The sequence below is a fragment of the Salvia hispanica genome, chromosome 1 (genome assembly GCF_023119035.1).
Source record: "Salvia hispanica cultivar TCC Black 2014 chromosome 1, UniMelb_Shisp_WGS_1.0, whole genome shotgun sequence".
NCBI classification, from domain to species: domain Eukaryota; kingdom Viridiplantae; phylum Streptophyta; class Magnoliopsida; order Lamiales; family Lamiaceae; genus Salvia; species Salvia hispanica.
In genome coordinates, this window is record NC_062965.1 from 45,637,959 (window position 1) to 45,658,235 (window position 20,277).

Genomic DNA, 20,277 nt, shown 5'->3' on the forward strand with positions numbered 1-20,277 from the left:
CCTGTGTTAATTCTACTCTCTGATTTCACTATTTTTCACCGAAGAAAAAAAAAAAAAAAAAAAAACTGAAAATTAATTAGGAATCCTAATTGTAAATAATGAAAAACTTACTGCATGTGTCCCATGTCCAACTTTTCTATTTTAAAATTTCTCATTACACTCACGCTACATATTATTATAAAATTAATATTGTAAAAATAAGAATTAAAGTGAATCGACTTTTCTAATTTTTCACTCATTTTACTTTTAGTATTGATAAACTTATACCGGATCAAAGTGAGACACATAGTAAAAGACAGACGGATAGTAATTTAAATTTAGTGGACGACAAGTAATAAACGTGATATCGAAGAAGTATGATAGTTTTCATTGATGAAATGATACAAAAATACTATATGAGATGCGGTTTGCTTTTTGAGACATGTACTGGACATTATAAAGTTTGAATGCATGTTTCCTATTGATGTAAGATAAGATATATATTCTGTGATTATTGATTTATAGTATATATATCTCACTTATTGAACCTTTTTTACTTCCTTTTTCTCCCTCGAGATTCTAAGGAAACGTATCACCTATTTTTTCTTCTCCATTTACCAATCCATTCCTCCTGTTGAGAAGATTCTATAATGTAAATCAACCAAATTTAAAGAAAGTATTCGAGTACGTCTTTACAGTTTTCCAGTCTTTTTTATTTTTTACATTAGTTTTTAAATTTCTGCATTTTATTTTCTACTATCATATTGAGTGTGGCAATACTCTGGTGGGCAACTTAACTTTGTTCATTAATACATGGCCATTGTTCTATATAAGAAGTATACTCCCTCCGTTTTTGAAATAATGTTCCATTTTGATATGTCTATAATTTAAAGTTGCATTTACTTTTTTTAAAAAATTTTAAGTGAGGGAACCGCTATTCACCTAACTTACTACACTGATATTCTATTATAAAACGAATATATAAAAGTGAGTTGTTTCACTTTTCATTAACTCATTTCTCTAATATTTTTCTTCACAAAGTCAAACAATTTTTTTAAAATCCATAGCGAATCAAAATGGGAGTATAAATGGCGGACGGAGGGGGTTATATTCAACCTTTTGAGTTCTCTTCGTCTGGATTTGATAATCACTAAGCCAAAGCTGGTAAAAAACAAAATTTTAAAATGCATGAGAATATGCAAATGCATATCCTTACATTAGCACATACGTATCTTTCTTGGCCACCATCAACTTTATATTTTCAAAATATTCACATATTTTCATTTTGCATTTAAAAATTACACATATTACTTGAAATTCAGTTTCATATTTTGGTTAACAAAGATTAAAATGCATCTGTACATATGGAATCCTACGAATACAAAGAACAAACGTCTCTTTGCAAATATGTCACTACAATAAAAAGAACGGCGAAAGACAATTTTTTAGTGCTATTAAGGACGCTAATTTATATTTCTAATTATATCACCAACATTTCATAAAATGTTCTTATTATTGGTGTCGCAACTAAAACTACAGGAGACAAATAGAAGCGTCCTAAAAAAATATAAAAAATTAAGATAATTTATCCTCCAATTAGGAACACTTTCTTTTGCATCCTAAATTGTGATTAGTTTATAGTGTCACTCAACGAATTGATTATTTTTTGCCGAATTTAAATCATTTGATTTTTACATAGTATGCATACGCATTCCACTTGTACAATGTCTTAAATTGAAAGAAACCAAACATGAAAAATCAAACATGAGGATCCATCAACACAAGATAAAATAAAAAGATAATGATGATCCATTAAAAAAAAGCTAAATAAATACTGTATGGTTAGTGACCCAACAGAAAGTAGCCCATTATATATATGGGCCAGGCCCAAATTGATTGCATTCAAACTTCATTTCCGCTTACCAAATTTCTAATTTTCATTTCTCCAAAACCCTTGAAATCGAATTGATTTATGATATAACGACGCGATTCAATCTTGTTGTGATCACCATTCAGTGGAATTAATCGAATCGTAAAGAAGAAATGGCGTTGACGAATTTCATACTGACTGTGGCCGGAGTGAGCGCCGTCGTGTTGTTGCTGCGGAGCGATGTGAAGCAATCCGCCACCATCTTCCGTCGCAACGTCCGCCAAATCCGAAACTGGCTCGAGGAGGAATCCGCCTCCGCCGCTAAGTACGCACCGCATAATTGCTTTATTTTCTACGAATTATTTCTGTCGTTATTTTGAGAATTGATTTGTAATCTGTGTTGTGTGAATGAAGAAATTTCTGATTTTTATCGGATATTAAGTTGAATGAAGAGTATATACGAATTCTAATATTTTTATTTGGTGATTAATTTTTTTATTGATGCAATGAGATGCTAACTGAATTTTCTGAACAATCTAAGGTCTATTTTTCGGGATTCTGATGCTGATTATCACAATTTTGTATTCCAATTATGTTTAAATACTGCTTGATGTTCTGGAATAGAAGTGATAGAATTTGGTTTAGCGTTAGTGATATAAAATAATCTTTTTATCAATTTCAGTTGCAATTTGGTAACCTGGAGCTGAGTATGCTACTAGCTGTTGTGTTCTAAGCCGTAGCTAACTTTGTTTTGATCTTATTGCAGGGAAATAGAGAAGAAGGCAAAACCCAAGGAAATATCAGAGAAAGATATCCCTAAGAAAGACTAAGCACTAGGTTCTCAGTTTATGCCTAGCAAAGGCATGTGTTTGATGTTTTTCAATTTTCCTATGTAGCTTCATGTGAAATCTTGATAATTTTTATGTTGATTCATTTCATGTGAAATCCCAATAAATCTTTATGCGCGTATAATGGATATCTTCTTTTTCAAAGAAACGTTTTGATCTGGTTTGTGCATCCTGTTCTTAATGAATTTTTTCCCAAGGTAGGTTTATCCGCTGTGATACATTTTTAAGGGGCTTTTACTGAAGAAAAACTGATATATGGTGGTAATATATTGCAGCTCCCGTCTTTTGCTGATCTTTGGCATCACGATTAAGTTAGCCTTTGTGTAGAATCTCAGGCAGGGGAAGTGGAGATTTTCTGTTGAGAAATGCAATCTTTTTTCCAAGTTGGTTGAGTTTTGGTGTGTTACTGTGACTTTGAACTGAGTTGATCAATATAAGTGCTTTTATCTTGGCCTTGTACCTATCTATGTTCATGCATCTCAGGATTGTCACGGCTCTTTGTGAACGTCACTGGCTTGTAGTTGTGTTTATCGGTGTTATGGTTGTGTACACCGGCATTGGTTTTAAATCGGATTTGATGATTGACTATTGGCAAGTTGACAATGATGATGAATTCATCTGCGGAACTACCAAAATCGGAGCTTGTTGAGTTGGTCTGAATTTGAAAAGAATTAGCGATGCGTTAAGCAAGGCAAGAAGTGGATTTTCATGGTGAATAGTGGCATGCAAGGATGTTCTTCATTCTTCTTTTCCATATTTTGCCTCAGTAGTTTTACATATGATTATTAGTTACTCATATTGGTATATAAAGTGGCAACACAAATTTTTGACCAACACGAGCGCCTGTGTTGAAAGTCTGTTACATAAGGTTGAGAATACTTTTCTAACCATAAATAAACATGCATGGCATCCTCTAGAAAAGTATGAAAAGAAATAATGATTTATGTATGGACAAATCAAATTATACCAGCTACGAGTCCACATATGCATGATTATTATTGTCTTCAAATCATAATGAATGATGCAAGAACATCCTGCAAATCTGTATTAAGAATGATAAACAATATGTTCCGCCCATGGATTTTTACCCAGTCGCAGAACGTTCCTAGAGCACTGTCATGACAATCGAGTATATCAATCAAGAATTGGTTTGATTAGCTAAGTAATATTCATGGCTATATTTCCCCCCTCAAAAATAAAAAAAAATCAAATCAAAAAATCAAAAAATCAAAATCTTGACTAATTATCTAAAACTTGGAATAAATTAATCAATCAAGAATGTCTTCATAATAGAAATGAGAATTATCTACCACTATAAGAACTGCATGAGAGAAAGAGATAACTATTTCTGGTTGAAATATATAATAGACGCACTACACATATTTAATCTACATACAATATTCTTCTAGGATCTTATCACATGATATATATGTATAATATAACTAGAGTTTTACAATTATAATTCAAAGAGGAGGATAAATCTGCATCTGGCTGAGAATTTGTTCGAAATTGTCACTTGGTTTTTCCACCGGATGATTGTGGTTCCCTTCATATGTGGTGACAACGATGCTCTCGTCTCTCGATAGTCTTTGCACTTGCTTCTTCACGTTGCACCCCTCACGACTGCATCGGTAGTAACTTCTGCCATCAATAACACAATTTCTCACTTTTATAGTTGCCTCACTTTCTTCCCTTTCTATCATAGGGTTGAGTTACAATAAACACTTAAAATCACTATATTCACATTGACATGAATAGCAATCAGAGCATAACTAAATAAATGAAATTTTCAGCTCTCATGAGATTTGAATATGGTATTACATTCATCCAACATTCTCCGTTCTCACTTCTCACGATAAAAACGGCTATCTGTAGTGTGCTTTTGTGATATGTGTATATATATATAGGAAGAAGGTTACACAAAAACAATTTATTATTGTGAGAGCGAACAACCATTTACGGTTATTGGATTGAATATCACGAAGGACAAATATTTCTCTCTTTTTAATACAATTAATTTCACAATAAACTGCAAAATGTTCTCGCGTTCTATCAAAACCTTATAATTATAATGGCCTTTCAAATAATACTACTAATGGCATTAGCTTTGTTGCATGTTTTGATGAACAATTCCCTTTCCAAACTATAAACAAGCAAACACAATCAAATCCTTACCTCAATTAATTTAAGCAGCATCTCTATACACTGTTAAAATCACTGATTTTACTAATTAGTTATAGTAGAAAACTTATTTTTATTACAACAATAAAAAAAAAAGAACATAAATATACCTAGGAAATTTGTTGTTTTTGACTGCTTTCTGGCCGTACTTCCGCCAACGATAACCATCATCAAGAATATCAACTTGGCTTCTTGTCTGAAACGCAAATCTTGGCTTCCTGACTTTCTTCTCACCCGTCTTCTTCTTCATCTTCTTCGCAGATATGTTCATCCCATCGCTGTTGCTTTCCTCGGACAAGAACCTCCCTGCTGCCGTGTTAGGTTTCTCAGCCATGTGGGATCTCGTACTAAAATCAACACTATAATTATGTCTCTTAGATTCCATATGGAAACCCTCCATGTTGGGAGATGGATCAGATGAATTTGGAAAGAGTTTAGAAGTGTGGTCTTCCATTTTGCAGAGAGAGAGGAGAGGAATAATGAAGGTTGAGAGGTAAAATATATGGAAGATCGAAGGTGTGGTCCAAATATGGGAAAATAGGGCGGCTTGAAATATATAGGAGCATGGAATATAGAAGTAGTAGTATTGTACGTGAATGTAATATACAGGTGGGTGTCTCACTACAGTTATGATGGATTGGTATGTATCGTCCACCAATTTAATTATACCATCATTCTCCTAACACCTGATGTTACCCTCCGCATTAATTGTCCGATTTAGGATTGGTAGAGTTTTGCGAAATATAAAGTAAGTGTTTAGAAAAAAGAATTGATACGACTATTACAAAATAGGTATAAATAGGGAAGTGATAAAATGCAAACTTATATATTGTACAAACTCAAAACTCCTTAACATGGTTTCAACACAGTTTCAATACAATATCAATACAGTGTAAAATTTCAAGATTATAATGTCAACAGTATCAACACAATATCAACACAGCATCAATCATTGACTACCGTTGAAATTCTGTTGACATTTTCCTGTTGATGTTTTTTTGTGATCTGTTGACATTTTTCAATGGTCCAGATCATAGTTTTGAGTTTGTATAATATTTAGAGTTTTCATTTGATCACATCCCGGTATAAATAAGTGTTCAGAAAAAGAATGTAGAATATGGGACTCAATTCTATAAGGTGACGTTCGATTGTCATTACTAATTATCATACTAATGATAATCCATCTAGAAAGTTGTAAGATTATTTTAGTCGGAAGGGAGTGGTTGTAAGGTTATTTTAGTTGGAGGGGAGTGGTTATGTCTAGTTATCACATGATTGTTCATCCATGATTAAGTTGTGAGATTCAATCTCATGCACCATATTTAATCATGAGATATGATCTTTCAAACCAGTACTATTAATATTCTGAAGAAATGTGAGTAATGAGTATCATATTTAATCATGAGATATGATCTTTCAAACCAGTACTATTAATTTTCTAAAGAAATGTGAGTAAGAAGTAAATGATTTTTATTTTTTTTTTGAAGAAAGTAAGTGAATGTTATGATTTGGTTCCTAAAATCACAAATTTTGGCTCAATTTTGATATTTTCTATGAACTTTAAAAGTGGTCTAAAACATCATAAATAATATATTTTCGATGAAGATTTATTCTATAGTAATAGTCGTGAAATGTTTATAATATTTAATTTTTAGAAGGACTAAAAGCGAAACACAAATTAAGGCCGTGTTGATTATGCAAACAAAATCGCACAGCGTAATTTGAAACGTCGTTGGAGTCGAACACGTGAGATAAGACCAACAAAATTAAGGTAAGAAAAAGTTACATACATAAAATAACAGAGTGTAGTCTAGATACATGAGAAAAGTTTGTGGCGGCTTAATCGTGTCAATTACCACCATTATCTAATTTACTTTGAGACACTGGACCATGCATAAGAGGGAGAGAATTTTTATTTGTCTTTTCTTTTTTCTCTCGTTTGGTATGATAAAGAATCATATTGTAGTAGTATATGTTTGACTATGGTGTTTTTAATTTTAGTAGTAATATTATATATGTTTGAAAATGGTGTTTCTAATTTAGTAGTACTGTATTTATAGTGTTGGATCCAATATTATTGAACTGGGAAGTACTATATTTATAGTGTCGGATCCAATATTATTGAATTGGGTACGAGTTTTATTATAAATAATTTCAGTGGATATAGCACAGTCTAGAATTAGATACCACTAGTTGTATAGAAAATTTAAATTACTAACATTTTATACTTTCCGCGTCCACCATTAGCAATTAAGATTTAAGAGTCTCATTTAAAATTGAAACAGAATATAAGAAATATAAATAAAAGTGGAAAGCAAAAATAATTGAGCATAAAACTCATTTTTATTAGTTTTATAATAATATATGAATATAAAATATGTGTGGAATTAATTAATAGAATATAAGATGTACCTACATTTAAAGTAAAAATGAACTGGAGACTTCTAATGGCGACAATGGAGTAGAATATAACCACAAAACAAAATAATGAAAATTCCAAACTAATACCAAATTATTAAAAATATTAATTATGATAAAAAAATAAATGTAAAATGTCATATTTGTAGGGAATAAAAGAAACAGCCTAATAGAAAAGGAGTAAAAGAGTAAAAGAAATTATACATAACTTGGAGTGGATATTAACAATACAAATTGCAAACATTGGTCGCTGACCTTGACAACCAATGTTTTTTTAGATATATTGCCAATTTTAAGTACTCCATCCGTCACTTAAAAATAAATTATACCGAGTAGTATTTATCTTTTTTTAAATTTAAAAAAGACTAATTTTATTTCTATTTAAAGAAAAAAAATTCTTAAGGCGAATCTCACTTCCTACTAACAATACTCAAATCTTTTTTCTTTCTATTTTTATCTTACTTTATCAATTATACATTAAAACTCATACGGTTTCGTGATTTAAATAATAGTAATAATAAATAAATAAATAAATGTGGCCCTTCAAAATGGGCTGACACGTGGTTGAGCTGTAGTCTTGTAAAATAGAGGTGTTTTAGTGATTTTTCATTGGATGCTCGAATTACTGTTTTTTCAATTTGCATTGTTTATTTTTTAATTTCCGGATCAATTTCTTCGGTGGGAAAACATAATACTACTCCGTACTTCGTTAATCCACCAGCTGAAAATCAGTGGTCAAATTCTCGCACCTCTCTGATAGCGAGCCTACGGTCTTCCTCATCGCCGATTAACAGATCGTCAACTGCATTCTCGTCTCCGCTTTGCTTCAGGTTTACATACATTATTTTTGTTTCAATTTATGGAAGATTAAACTCATGGCATAAAATTAGCATTTCAATCTCACTTGCTTCTAATTTTGTTTTATTCGCATTGTTTTGTGCTTTCAATTGCAGCTGAAATTCGAAAAGAATTGGAGACCGCAGAATTGCATGCGATTACCCCTGCTTCGAAATGAGTACGGAATTTCCCTGTATGCGTTCTATTGATGCTATGCTAGTGAAATGTGTTTCTGGATTTTGTTTCAACTTGTAATTAGTGATTGATTTAGGCAATAATTTTGTGATTTCAACCTCTAGTAGATCAGTCTGAATGGATTATTAATGAGAGAATCCCTGCCTATTTGATTATGTGTCTTCCCTTTCTAATCAACTAATCTTCTGTAGTTAGGAGCATCCCCAACCATTTACACTAAAACCCAAACACATTTTAGTGTAAATGTCACATCAAATATGATTTTACTCCAACCATTTACACTAAACTCAAACTCAAAAAGAATATTCTATATTATGCCTTTTTTACTCACAAAATTTGAAAAAGTTTTTGGTTTAGTTTTAGTGTAAACCTAAAATTAGGTATTTTTTACTCAAAAACCGAAAATGGGATTGATTTAGGAGTACCATTGGAGCTAATTGTCTATCCCATTTTAGGTTTTTTGTGTACCATTGGAGTCTGGAGATGGTCTAAGGTATGAGATGGAGATTCTAATTCTGTACAGTAGTCTGCTGCGAATTGTGAAATTCATATCATAGTCTCATCTCAAGCATATTCAATTTAGCTGGAAGCCTGGAAAATAAGATGTGCAAAGTAATTGCGGCTAGGACAAAGTGGTCTTTGTGTTAATTTCCATGATGATAGCCTCATAAGTCATAACAAACGGGAACCTGTTTAAAACCTTTGACATGCAACTGATAAAAGTTACGGAGACCTCAAATATGATACTATTCTAAGCTTTTTGTGCAATGTTATAGTCATACAAGCACTCAATGCATTGAACAAATAGCTTTTAGTACAAACATAGCATTGTTTTCGATAATTGAGTTTTAATTGTACAGAAGAACGAGATACAACCATACAAATAGCATTACCATCCACTACCATAGCACTTCACAGTAGATCACACTGGCTAGGAGACACTCCTAGTTTATTTCCTGCTAACCTATTCAGTTCTGACTTCACTGCTGGATAAATTCACAAACGCACATACCCGAGCAAACTCCACCCATGGAAGTCGAATTAAACTTGGATGCCTGCCTTGCTTTTATTGTTTCGGTCCTTACAACTCCAGGACCAAGTCTTGTTATTTAGATACCCGAGAAAGGAGAGAAAAATTGATTTAGACAAGTGTATGTAATCAAGAACATAATGCATGTTATTTCACAATTTAACTTACAATCAGAATCTGTCTTAATCCAGTGCCCTCCATTAGTTGTTGAAGAACCTTTGCAGATATCATCTGAAGATAATTTCTTACTGTTTTCCTTCGTTTTTCTGGGAGCTGGACCAAGCATCTTATTTCCATCAACTACTTCGGTCTTGAAGACATCTTTATGGAGAATGTGTTTACCAGTCATATCCTCAGGGTGAACCTTTCTTTGCAGCTTTTTAAGAACCTGCATCCAAATCCATTATAGTAGTATAAAGTTTAAAAACTTATGCTCTGAAATTTCATTTATTTCTCAATTGATCCCTCAGACTGAACAAGTAAATGTGTTTCACATGTTTAATTTATTGTCATAAAGATTACTTAAATCAACTGCTGGTTTTTGTAGTAGCTGCAAATCTAGAACTATAGATGATTCCACAGGAACCAACTTTTATGCCGGATGTTTAATCAACATGTTGCATGTTTTTTTTTAATGCAGAATATCTTCTGCTATGTATTATTTAAGCAGTAGTATAATGTAAGGTATTTGGTTCCAGTTCACTGATGTTTGTAAGTGCCCCAGATGTGCAGAAGGTTTTTTGTGTTATGTACAGCATGAAAGTTGTTGTTTTACATATATCCCTTTACTGCAATGATTGTGCTAGGAAATAGTATTAAATTCAACTATATGTGCAAGATTGTTTATTGATTCCCCAACAGACACTTCATTCATCAGAATATAAAATATTTAAATTATAACGATATAATGAGAGCTTGTTTCATATTCAATCATTATAGTAAATCATTCTTCTTAATTCAAACAAGAATAAGTAAATTAGTTTAACAGGAAAGGTACCAGCAATTCGTTAGAGGTATGAGTGTAGACTACTAATATCAAATCATCTCAGATTAATTTGGAATATGCTAAGATTATTTAAGTTGAGGAACTTCGAAATGATTCTATTCATATTTAAATAAGAACAAAAAGACGGATAAAATATTAAAAAATATGCAACTTGACAACTTGCAGTTCTAATATATTAGCATGTTTTCTTGTGGTGACCTTTGTAAATGAGTAATAGTTTATGATTTTTCCTATTGAAGTGGTGAAAACAATAACAGAAAATAGAACTTGATATTTAGTACTATTACTAGGCTGATGAGCAGGGGTAAGCTAACCTTAGAGAGCTTTTTCTTCATTGAGATGGGCACTGTATCTCCATCCGTAGAAGTAGTTGTTGAGCTGCTGGATGAAGAATGGAACTTCTTTACCACTTTTTTCATGAAACAAGTGACATTTCTTTTCCTTGAGCGCTGTTCTGCTCCTTTGAACTCCCTTGCTGGATCAGTGTGGGCTATATTATTCCTCCTAAAGAGATCTTCAAGGGATGTTTTTTCTTTCCCTGTCGCATTATTTGTCTCCGCTACTTCAATTGAATTGGCTAAGAGATAACTTTGGAGAGGAAAATCTGTGAAGAAAGTCTGACCATCAGAATCTTCTCCCTCTATAGGCTTATTGCTGAGGGTTATTATGCTTGCTTGACTACTCCGTCCAGATGTCTCATTAGCTAACTCTTTATCTGCAGCTTCAAGAAACTTCTCTAGCTCATAGTTTATTAGCTGGAGATCATTTTCGGTTATCTCTATCCGATAATTGGTCAAATCATCGGAAGGCATTGGCAGTGTTGGTGTTGGGGGATCTGTACCTTGTAATTCCATGCCTAAGGTGCCAATTGCAAGAAATTCAAAAGGCTCAAACAGTTCCTCTTGGAACAGCCGTTCAACTTCATCAGATTCAAACCTGTTTGAAGACTTGTGAAAGTTGTTTTTTGAGTGATACAAATACTTGGTTGGTTCTACATGATAGTTTTTCTCGTCAAAAAATGTCTGCACTGATAAACAACCACAAGGGTTTCCTGAAATCATAATAAAAATGACAGTCCTGTTAGTAAGCCATCTTATACTATTCAATTCTCTTGCATGGGTGTCACTTGTGTTAAACAGAAACAGGCTAGATAACATTTCCAACCAGTGTATTCAAGGGTAGGAGTTTCCTTAATTATAACACATATATGCAAATTATTCAGCTCGAGCTGTTGGCATGTTGAGGCAAATTGAGTCTGTTTGAAATGACTCAGAATGATTTACATTAAAACTCTAATTGTTATATTGTTGAATATTAGTTAAATTCAAAGAGCATGAAAAAAAGAAGATTTGATGTTCTATAATCTATTCTGCAGTTTTTTAAAGAGGAACATCTGATGCCGCTTAAGTTACCTATTATGGAATTCTTCATTGGCTCCAGACTGTTTTGCGTCAACTTACGATGCATCCAACTCAGGAACTGTAACAAATGACAAAAGTTAATATTATATCATTCTAGGCTTCTTCCTTGTCATTCCATCAAGAACTAGGACTCCAGTACTTACCGTCATATTGAGCTTTCCTGTGAAAGCTGGACCAGAGATGGTTATCTGAGAAAAGTAACTCGAGATTGAAAAAGGCTGTGGATATTGAATAGATGAATCTTTTTTTAAAGAGGATATTTAGAATACGTTTTATAGAGGGACATGTTGAGTTCCTTTTCGTCATCTAGTTTTAAATGGGAAGTGTAGAATTCCTAGAAGGATTCTAAGTTGGTTTCAGCAGAGAGGGAACATTAGGAAGATTCCAAGACTATGGTTGGATATCCTCTGTCAACATTGTATAATGGGCCTCAAGACCCACAAGTTGATGCTATATTTTCCACGAGCATATGTAATTTCTCAGAGTTGGTGGCATGGCAACTAATAATGTCAATTTGAATACTAATTTTTGTACGTGACTACGGTTTGTTATCATGATGAATTGATTTATATTGTGTATTTACCTAAATGCACATCCATGGTCCAATAGCCATATGAATAATAGGATTGGCCGTGGGGAATTCTTATCGCATACTCTTTGCCAATCACTTCATTCTGAAGTTGTAGTTGGTAAGGCTACACAGGAGGATTGGATACCCATGCCAAAAGTAGTTGATAGATATTTCTACACTTGGGCCATGTAAAGGACTCATGCTCACTGAGAATTTGGCTTGGCAATCAACGTCAATATATTTTTATTGAGCTCTTTGTTTTACTCTTATTAGCACCTTTCCCAAAAAAATTTGGGTGATGTAATGCAATCAGATATTTTTGTCCAACTTCTTGAGCTATTCCCTCATCTTTGGCTGAGACATTGAGATGTATGTTACGGGATGGTGCAAGTATCACCAATTTGGATTTCTAGATTGCAGGAAAAACTTGTGTGAGATCATCCCTAAGATGGTATCCTTACTAGAATTCAGACTCATTATGCGGTATATTTTTAAGTGTGTTTGGATCTGGGCTCGCCCTTCTGATTGTGTTTTGTGGAACCCAAATTAATTTTATACTTATGTTATATAGACAATGGACTGTAAATGTGCACCGAAACTCAATAGTGGTCCTTGTATCAACACTTCTCATATAAATTAGAAACACTTGTTTGTGCAGGGACAGGAACACAAGCATCTAGCAGAAATTCTTGGCCACATGGATAGTGTTGAAGAGTCTGGTTTAATTAAGAAGTCATTTTTGGCAATTACGTGCTGAAGAGAGTGTGTCACACTGACTAGACAGCCATGTGCAATTTAAATTACTGTTATGTTACATGAAAAAATATTTTTCGGCTGCTAACCACAACCATGCACTGCCCATGCTCAATGTATAAAGGCACATATCCTTAGTTGTTGCTGTTGCCCTTTCTTTGATTCCTTGCATGAAATTTAATCAGATTTCCTTATATTAAATTACTACTTGAGAATTGTTATCTTCAGAATTTGATTATAGAAGGTTTCCTCAGCTGACTGTGCTGTCTTGCTTGCTACTAGTGTTCTATCAGAGTTCTCAAACTAAATGCCCTAGTCTGCCCCTAGGATATGATGTTAACCACTCTATATTCCTTTTTCTTTCTATAGTTGATCTCAGTTATCAGATCTATACCGAATCAGAGTGGCAATCTCTGAAGCTTGGATTAGGACAATTTGATTTTATCCCATTACTGAGTGCTGATGCTTTTGGACTTTTTGTGCTTGTCCATACTTTGACACCTTATTGTAAATGCTATCTTACAAATATTAATTGTTATCAGGAAGTTGGGTAGTCATATCATGTTGTGATATCATTGTAAAATATCTAGCGATTGTTGTGCTCGTATGAACTACATATCATTACAGGTTTGCTATACCTCATCCATTCAATTGTCGACCCTTTCTAGACGCTATGCACCCCCTTTCCCCTGCACAGGGTAATCCTAGTTAACAAGCCAGGTGTATGACATGTAGTGTAGTCGAGAATATACCACCTAATCCGAATCCCAAATTGGTTCCACGTGAAAACGTGGAATGTCATATAACTGGGAGTCAACTATTTACCTTCGACTATGATTTAGTTACGGCTCCCTAGCTTATATGCTTATTAGTTATTACCACCATGCAGGTTCCATCTAGTTCGGAGCAGTTGAAGTAGCAGCAATTTGTTATGTTATAGCTGGATAGCGACTCCACGGGTAAGCAAAAGAAAGTTGATTCATGTTGTTGCTCAACGTGTTTCTGTCTAGTATACGTGTTATAGGTCCATTATTGTAGTTATGGAACTGGTGAGACAAATATTTGCTAAAATGATAAGGCATGGGGGATCCTCGTTTTGAGCTAAGCTACAAAAGGCTTACAAACAGAAAATGTGCCTTTTGGTTGGACAAGAATGAGTAGGAGTAGGGGACCATATGGGGTGATGAACAAATCCATACGAACACTAGCCTCCACCATAGCTGGGACTGTGAACTCACTAGAACTTTATAGAGATAATAAGAGAGTGACTGTGGGTCCCACATTGTGTTGCTAGTATGGATATTTTATTAGATTATTATGCATTTAATATCTCTTTAGGTCTGAGGCCCATGAAGAGTTCCATGCAGTAAACCCCATTTTTGTCGCGTTTAGTGATCGTCTTCTTTTGTCGAACTTGATAAAGAGTCATAGTGGCTAAGCTGACCAGATTGCTTTATCGCACGGTGCTACACCTAGTTATACAAGTACTGCTAGCTACGAACACGCTCCATCCCTATAACAAGTGTTGTATTTGAAATAATAATAATAACTGTTCTATTTCAAAATTTTATGGAAAATTAATGTCAAACTTTCCATTTTAACCTTGCCATCGATGCAAATCCTTTAGTAATGCAGTAACTAATTGAGGGTAAGAAGAAAGCTATTCGTTTTCGGGTTTATTATTTTTTATGGTACGATAGCATTTGTTCGAGGATGGAGGAATGAGATGTGTGCATCTGTGTTCTGTCAACATGGTACACAAAAATTTAGAATTTTTATTATAACTGAAACTTTTACTAAAAACAATTCAGTTTTCTTCACAAAAGAGGAGATTTTAGTATTCGTGTGTATCTGGATGGAGGATAGGCATTCCCTAGTCTCGATCTAGCAAATCTGACCAGTTTCTGATATTTGGATGTGTCTCTTTCTTTCACTTTCTCATAAAGTGAATGATTGCTGCTGGCTTTATATGCCAAGAATTGCATGACCAGCAACTGGCTCAAAATTCTAACATTGGTCAAAGCCCATTGATTGATCTTGAACTTGAAACCTGGGCCTTAAGCCTTCTACTTTTCATGCAATATATTAAAGGACGATTCTGTTTCTATACATGGCTTGGCTTCCATTTTAATCTTTCTTCAATAAATATATGACTTCCCCACTTTTTCTTCATGTGAAGTGATTCTTAATTATATTAAGCTGCCAACACTACGACCACAGCTATGTCAACTCCTCAAAAGAGTATAGATCGAGATAGATAGGAAACCGGAGAAAAGGAAATGTCTGTTTTCTTTGGACTCTTTGGAGTGACATGTAAAATGATGCATTTGCTAGAAATACCAGCAAGAAAGTCGGGCTCACGAGTATAATAAGGCATCGTTCAGTTGACAAGATTACTTGTGACTAAAAGTCATATCTATTCTTGTCTTTTGTTAGGTTGTCTTTTTCTCAAAGGTTCAAGATTGTATTGTATTTCATGATTAACCATCTCACCTTCACCCCAACTACTTTAATTCCCGACAAACATCATTTTGACTTGTACTATATTGTAGCATATGTCATTATTATATTGTCTAATGAACCGAACGCTACCTATGGATACTATTTGAAAATTATGGCAAAAACAAAACCGCCAACGGTTCATTTATATGGATTTATTATTTTACTTTTGTTTGTGTTTTAGAGCATTTCATGGAGTACATTTTAAATGTCCTTTATTTTAATATTTGTATGAAAAAACACATCCGAGTATAATAGTACTAGTAAGTACTCTCTCCGTCCCACAAAAGATGTCACACTTGTGGGACGGCACGAGATTTTAGGAGGTTTTGTTTTGTGTGTTAAATGGAGAGAGAAAATATAATTTGTATATTCATGTAAGAGATAACTTTTTCCAAAAAGGGAAATGTGATGTGGGACGGAGGGAGTACTATTTTATGGTCGTAAAATGACTTAAATATATTAGAATAAAGCCAATAACATTCATAATAGCATAACTGTGACATAGATGGCTACCTAGAGCTTATAATGAATTAGATATATACATTTGGAATATTATGCTATTTTTGAAGATGTGGGTCTCAATATCAAATCGATGTCCTCGATTGGCTGTCAATGCATGTAAAGGTGTTTTTGCAATTCCCACTTCAATTGTATTTGTCGAGCAAGCAGCCAAGCACAGATGTTCAGCATCAAGTGCAACGGCCATATCCGAGGACCGCGGATCAATTAGGGGGTGAAGACAAGGGCAAGATGGGAATGAAGGGGTGTATGTGTGAAGGTCGCATCGCTTGGGAGCTGAAATGGAGACGTAGACACGCCCACCTGGCGGGTAAGTTATGGTAGCACTCCACCCGACTTTGTGGCTCGCGGGACAAGCTCCACCCAGTCAGATGGCGCACCCTGATGCACAATTTTTGCCTTTTTTTAAAATCCCAGTTTCTTATTTCCTTTTTAAAATCCTAGTTTCTTACTATTTCCTTTTTCGCACAAGTATAGATATTCCTCTCTTTTCCTTGCGCTTAGTTTTTTATGTTTTGAAATGTAGCTTCATTGTGAGTGTTCTCCCCTATAGGGTTATGTTATCCTTTGAATTCCATATCAATGGCTATGGTTGCATTATTGACTTAGCCACTTTGCAGAAATGGGTTTCTAGTGTAGTTTGATCTAAGTGGTTGTCCACGGTGAAAGTTGGGTGAGCTATCATTTATGTTTGTTTCAATTTTTTGTTTGTGATTTATGGCTTTTTTTTATGCTTACACGAATTAAGTTTTGGGTTAACTACTTTTTTTTATGGGAGCATCCACAGTGGTCGTGGACTAGCAAACGCGTAGCCAAAACTTCTTCTGCCACGTCATCATGGGCTAGCAATAGCCTAGCCAATAACCTAGCCCATCAAATTAAAATGACAAATACGAAATTAGATTAAACAAAAATTTGAAGAAAGTGGTGTGAATAAAATGAAGTGTAACGAGTCGTATATATAGAGTTGAAATAATAAAATAATTTTTAAAAAAATGAAGTTTTAACGTAGACAAAATCTGTAATTGATAAAAAATAAAAAATAAATACTGACGGTAGGATTTTCCTTTAATTTGTGGTGTTTTTATATTTATTTTTGCTAATTGATATATTTGCAAACATAAAAATTATATAAAAAAAAAAACAAAATAGGAGTTAAAACTATAGAGCGGCTTATAGGACGTACCACTGCAGGTGGATGGGATGGAGGATAAAATGATGATGTGGCGAAGGATAGGGCTTTCTATAGAGCTGGCTATAGGCTGCCAGATTGTGGATGCTCTTAGGTTGACTATATATGGTTTCAACTTTCGTTAATTCAGAACTGTCTCATCGAAAATACCTCAAACTTTGTTAGGTTGGTTCTAAACTAAATCACTTACACAAACTGCCATTGTTTTAGGACTATACATAGATAAAGTTATTATATTTAGTAGCAGCGGTAGTAATTTTACTAATTTAAATTAGAATTTATAGAAGTAAAATACTAATAGTAGTATTAAATAATTTCTTAAGTGTTCTATTAAATGAGTGGTTATAAGTAAAATGAGAAGTATAAATATAAATGATATTGGCCCCTAATATCAAACTCCTAGAATTTTTTAAAAATTTGTTTTTTTTTTCTCACGAACTACTATTAATTTGATAAATAATATTACGAATTTTATATGTGGTTGTTATTTTCCGCAGTGACAGATTTTGTCTACGTTAAAATGACATGGTGATGAGTTTTAATGTAACCGGAATTCATAGAAAAAAATAAAATTTTAAAAAATTTCTTGATATTACGAATCGATATTCCTAAATACTGTAATTCTCGTTGTGTGCACTTCTATGCAAAGGATTCTGCATGAATTATTCATTATTGCGAGAATTGTTAAAGATGATGGTTATAATTTAGACGTACTTCATAGTAGATAATAACCGCGAAGCTCTTATCCTAAAAAGATGGTGCATCTTCCCAGAGTTATGGGCCAAATCCATATATAGCAATATGGCAGTCTATGTCAATAATAAATAAATAAATAAGTTCGATAAAATCCAGAATATCTCCTCTCAATTTGTTTAATGAAATCATTTACATTCCCTGTAGGCTGCAGTTGCCATCCTGCAGTGACCCCTAACTCGTTGCTGCAATATCTCAATAACCATTTTCCCTTATCAAATTTTAAAAGTTCTGGTACTCCCTCCGTCCCCGTTAAATATCAAACTTCAACTCGATAATGATTTTAAAAATATAATACTTGAAATTTGAGTTTATTTTTACACTCATTTTATTTATAAAAATATGTGAATTTTCCATTTCCGCCATCTCATATTTTATAGTATGACATTTTCATTTATGAAAAATCGTCCCCAACATATTATCCAATATTAATATATTTACAATTTATACCACTATAACTCATCATAAACACTACTAATAATATGAGTCTCATTGTTCACTATTATTTTAACTACCATTTATTTTTTCTATGGAATATAATAAAAAAATTATAAGAGGAATGAGTTTGTAAAAATGAGGCTATTATCTCAAAAGTAAATGAGACAAGTATTTACGGAAGGTAAAAAAGCAAACTAATAACAAGTACTCCCTCCGTTCCATAGTAATATAATCATTTTTCCATTTTGGTACGTTCCATAGTAATAGAGTCATTTCCTTTTTTAGTAAAAGTAACACATTTTTTCACACCTACTTTACTCTTTCTTAATTTATTCTCTATTCATCTCTCTACCTTTTTCATTTTTCACTTTACTCTCCTTTTACTTAGCTCATCTTACACAATTTTTTTTAAACTCCGTGCCTAAGAGCATCTCCAATGGTACTTCGGCCAGAAATCGGCCAACAGTTTCTCCCCCTGCCACGTCAGCAGCACTAACAATCCACCTGCCACATCAGATTTAGGCCAGCCATAGGCCGTCGCAATAAAAATAAATAAAAAAATACTACATTTACGGAATTAAAATTACGATTAAATTACGGGATTAAATTTACGAGACATATACGGGAAAATTCATTAATTGCATTTAAAAAAGGTACATAGATAAAAAAAATTACATTTAAAAAGGTACATAATAAAGAAAAAAAACTATCGTCGTGCAATCCTCCGTGCCCACAACTCTTCAATTATATCCTTTTGGAGTTGATATGAGCATCCACTTGGCGCATGTTGGCAAATTCCTTGAGGCGGCCGGCTTCATCGAGAGGTACCCCACGCCGTACGCTAGGGGTGGCCGTTCCGTGGCTTGGACCGGCTTCATCATCATTGGCCCAACTAGTCAGTTGTACGCCTTCGTCTTCGACGATCATGTTGTGCGAGGATAATGCAGGCGTACATTATCTGGGAAACGCATCCGACATCCCACAAACGCGTTGGACCCTTAATTGCCGCCCATCGAGACTGGAGCACACCAAATGCGCGCTCCACGTCCTTGCGCGCCGACTCCTGTCGTTCCGCAAAGTAGGCCTTCTTTTCATCACTTGTTTGCCTGATCGTCTTCACAAAGACCGGCCACCGAGGGTATATCCCATCCGCCAAGTAGTAGCTCATATCGGACCGACGCCCTGGCACTTCTCGTTGAAGAGGGGAGACGAGTTCGGGACGTTGAGGTCGTTGTTTGACCCCGCTACCCTAAAATACGCATGCCGGATCCACGGCCGTGTCGGCTACGGCCTCGAGGATTATCGTGGGATTCTTTGACTTGTAGCCGGTCGTGTAGGCCCCCTTCCAGCCCGGTCGGACGGTTCTTCCACTCCCAATGCATACAATCTATGTTGCCTAACATCCCGGGAACCCATGCTTCTCCCCGTACATCTGCATCAAATTCGACAATCTTCGGGAGTAGGGCTTCGAAGGTGCTTGCTCACCGAAAACGTTTATCACGCCCCCACGGAAATCCTTCAGACATTCTAGGGCCGTCGACTCACCGATGTGGAGGTACTCATCCCACATGTCCGCCGCGCCTCCGTAGGCCAAGCTTGCCTGATTGCCACCGTGCACTTTTGAATAGGGGTGTGGTCGGGTCACGCCCTGACCGCATCGTGCCTAAAGCGGAAACACGAGATATTGACGCTCTAATGCGCCAACGATGCGCATAAACAACTCCCCTGCGCATTCTAAAACGCCGCCGGAACATGTTGGCGGGA

The 20,277-nt window shown here is 34.6% G+C and overlaps 2 protein-coding genes and 2 long non-coding RNA genes across 6 annotated transcripts; 2 read left to right on the plus strand and 2 right to left on the minus strand.

Annotated features, from left to right (window-relative positions):
* Positions 1 to 1,902: 1,902 nt before the first annotated feature.
* Positions 1,903 to 3,531, plus strand: LOC125216590. Of its 2 annotated transcripts, XR_007175433.1 has the most exons (4): positions 1,903 to 2,174; positions 2,616 to 2,894; positions 2,973 to 3,095; positions 3,181 to 3,531. It is a non-coding gene; the product is annotated as an uncharacterized LOC125216590 (long non-coding RNA). The 2 variants fall into 2 exon arrangements; XR_007175432.1 differs by lacking the exon at positions 3,181 to 3,531 and having other exon boundaries at positions 1,904 to 2,174; positions 2,973 to 3,156.
* Positions 3,532 to 4,025: 494 nt separating this feature from the next.
* On the minus strand, positions 4,026 to 5,388 carry LOC125201289 (probable WRKY transcription factor 43). The gene is made up of 2 exons (XM_048099338.1): positions 4,989 to 5,388; positions 4,026 to 4,338 (listed from the first exon to the last, which is right to left on the minus strand). The coding sequence occupies exons 1-2, from the start codon at positions 5,330 to 5,332 to the stop codon at positions 4,161 to 4,163; spliced, it is 522 nt and encodes a 173-aa protein (XP_047955295.1). The 5' UTR covers positions 5,333 to 5,388; the 3' UTR covers positions 4,026 to 4,160.
* A 2,565-nt stretch (positions 5,389 to 7,953) lies between these two features.
* Positions 7,954 to 15,907, plus strand: LOC125201290. The gene is made up of 5 exons (XR_007172862.1): positions 7,954 to 8,126; positions 8,250 to 8,311; positions 13,015 to 13,807; positions 13,999 to 14,068; positions 15,289 to 15,907. It is a non-coding gene; the product is annotated as an uncharacterized LOC125201290 (long non-coding RNA).
* On the minus strand, positions 8,844 to 11,733 carry LOC125201287 (protein LAZY 1-like). Of its 2 annotated transcripts, XM_048099337.1 has the most exons (3): positions 10,679 to 11,733; positions 9,527 to 9,746; positions 8,844 to 9,429 (listed from the first exon to the last, which is right to left on the minus strand). In XM_048099337.1, the coding sequence occupies exons 1-3, from the start codon at positions 11,519 to 11,521 to the stop codon at positions 9,410 to 9,412; spliced, it is 1,083 nt and encodes a 360-aa protein (XP_047955294.1). In that variant the 5' UTR covers positions 11,522 to 11,733; the 3' UTR covers positions 8,844 to 9,409. The 2 variants fall into 2 exon arrangements, with proteins under 2 accessions (XP_047955294.1, XP_047955293.1); XM_048099336.1 differs by having other exon boundaries at positions 8,844 to 9,746.
* Positions 15,908 to 20,277: the final 4,370 nt, after the last annotated feature.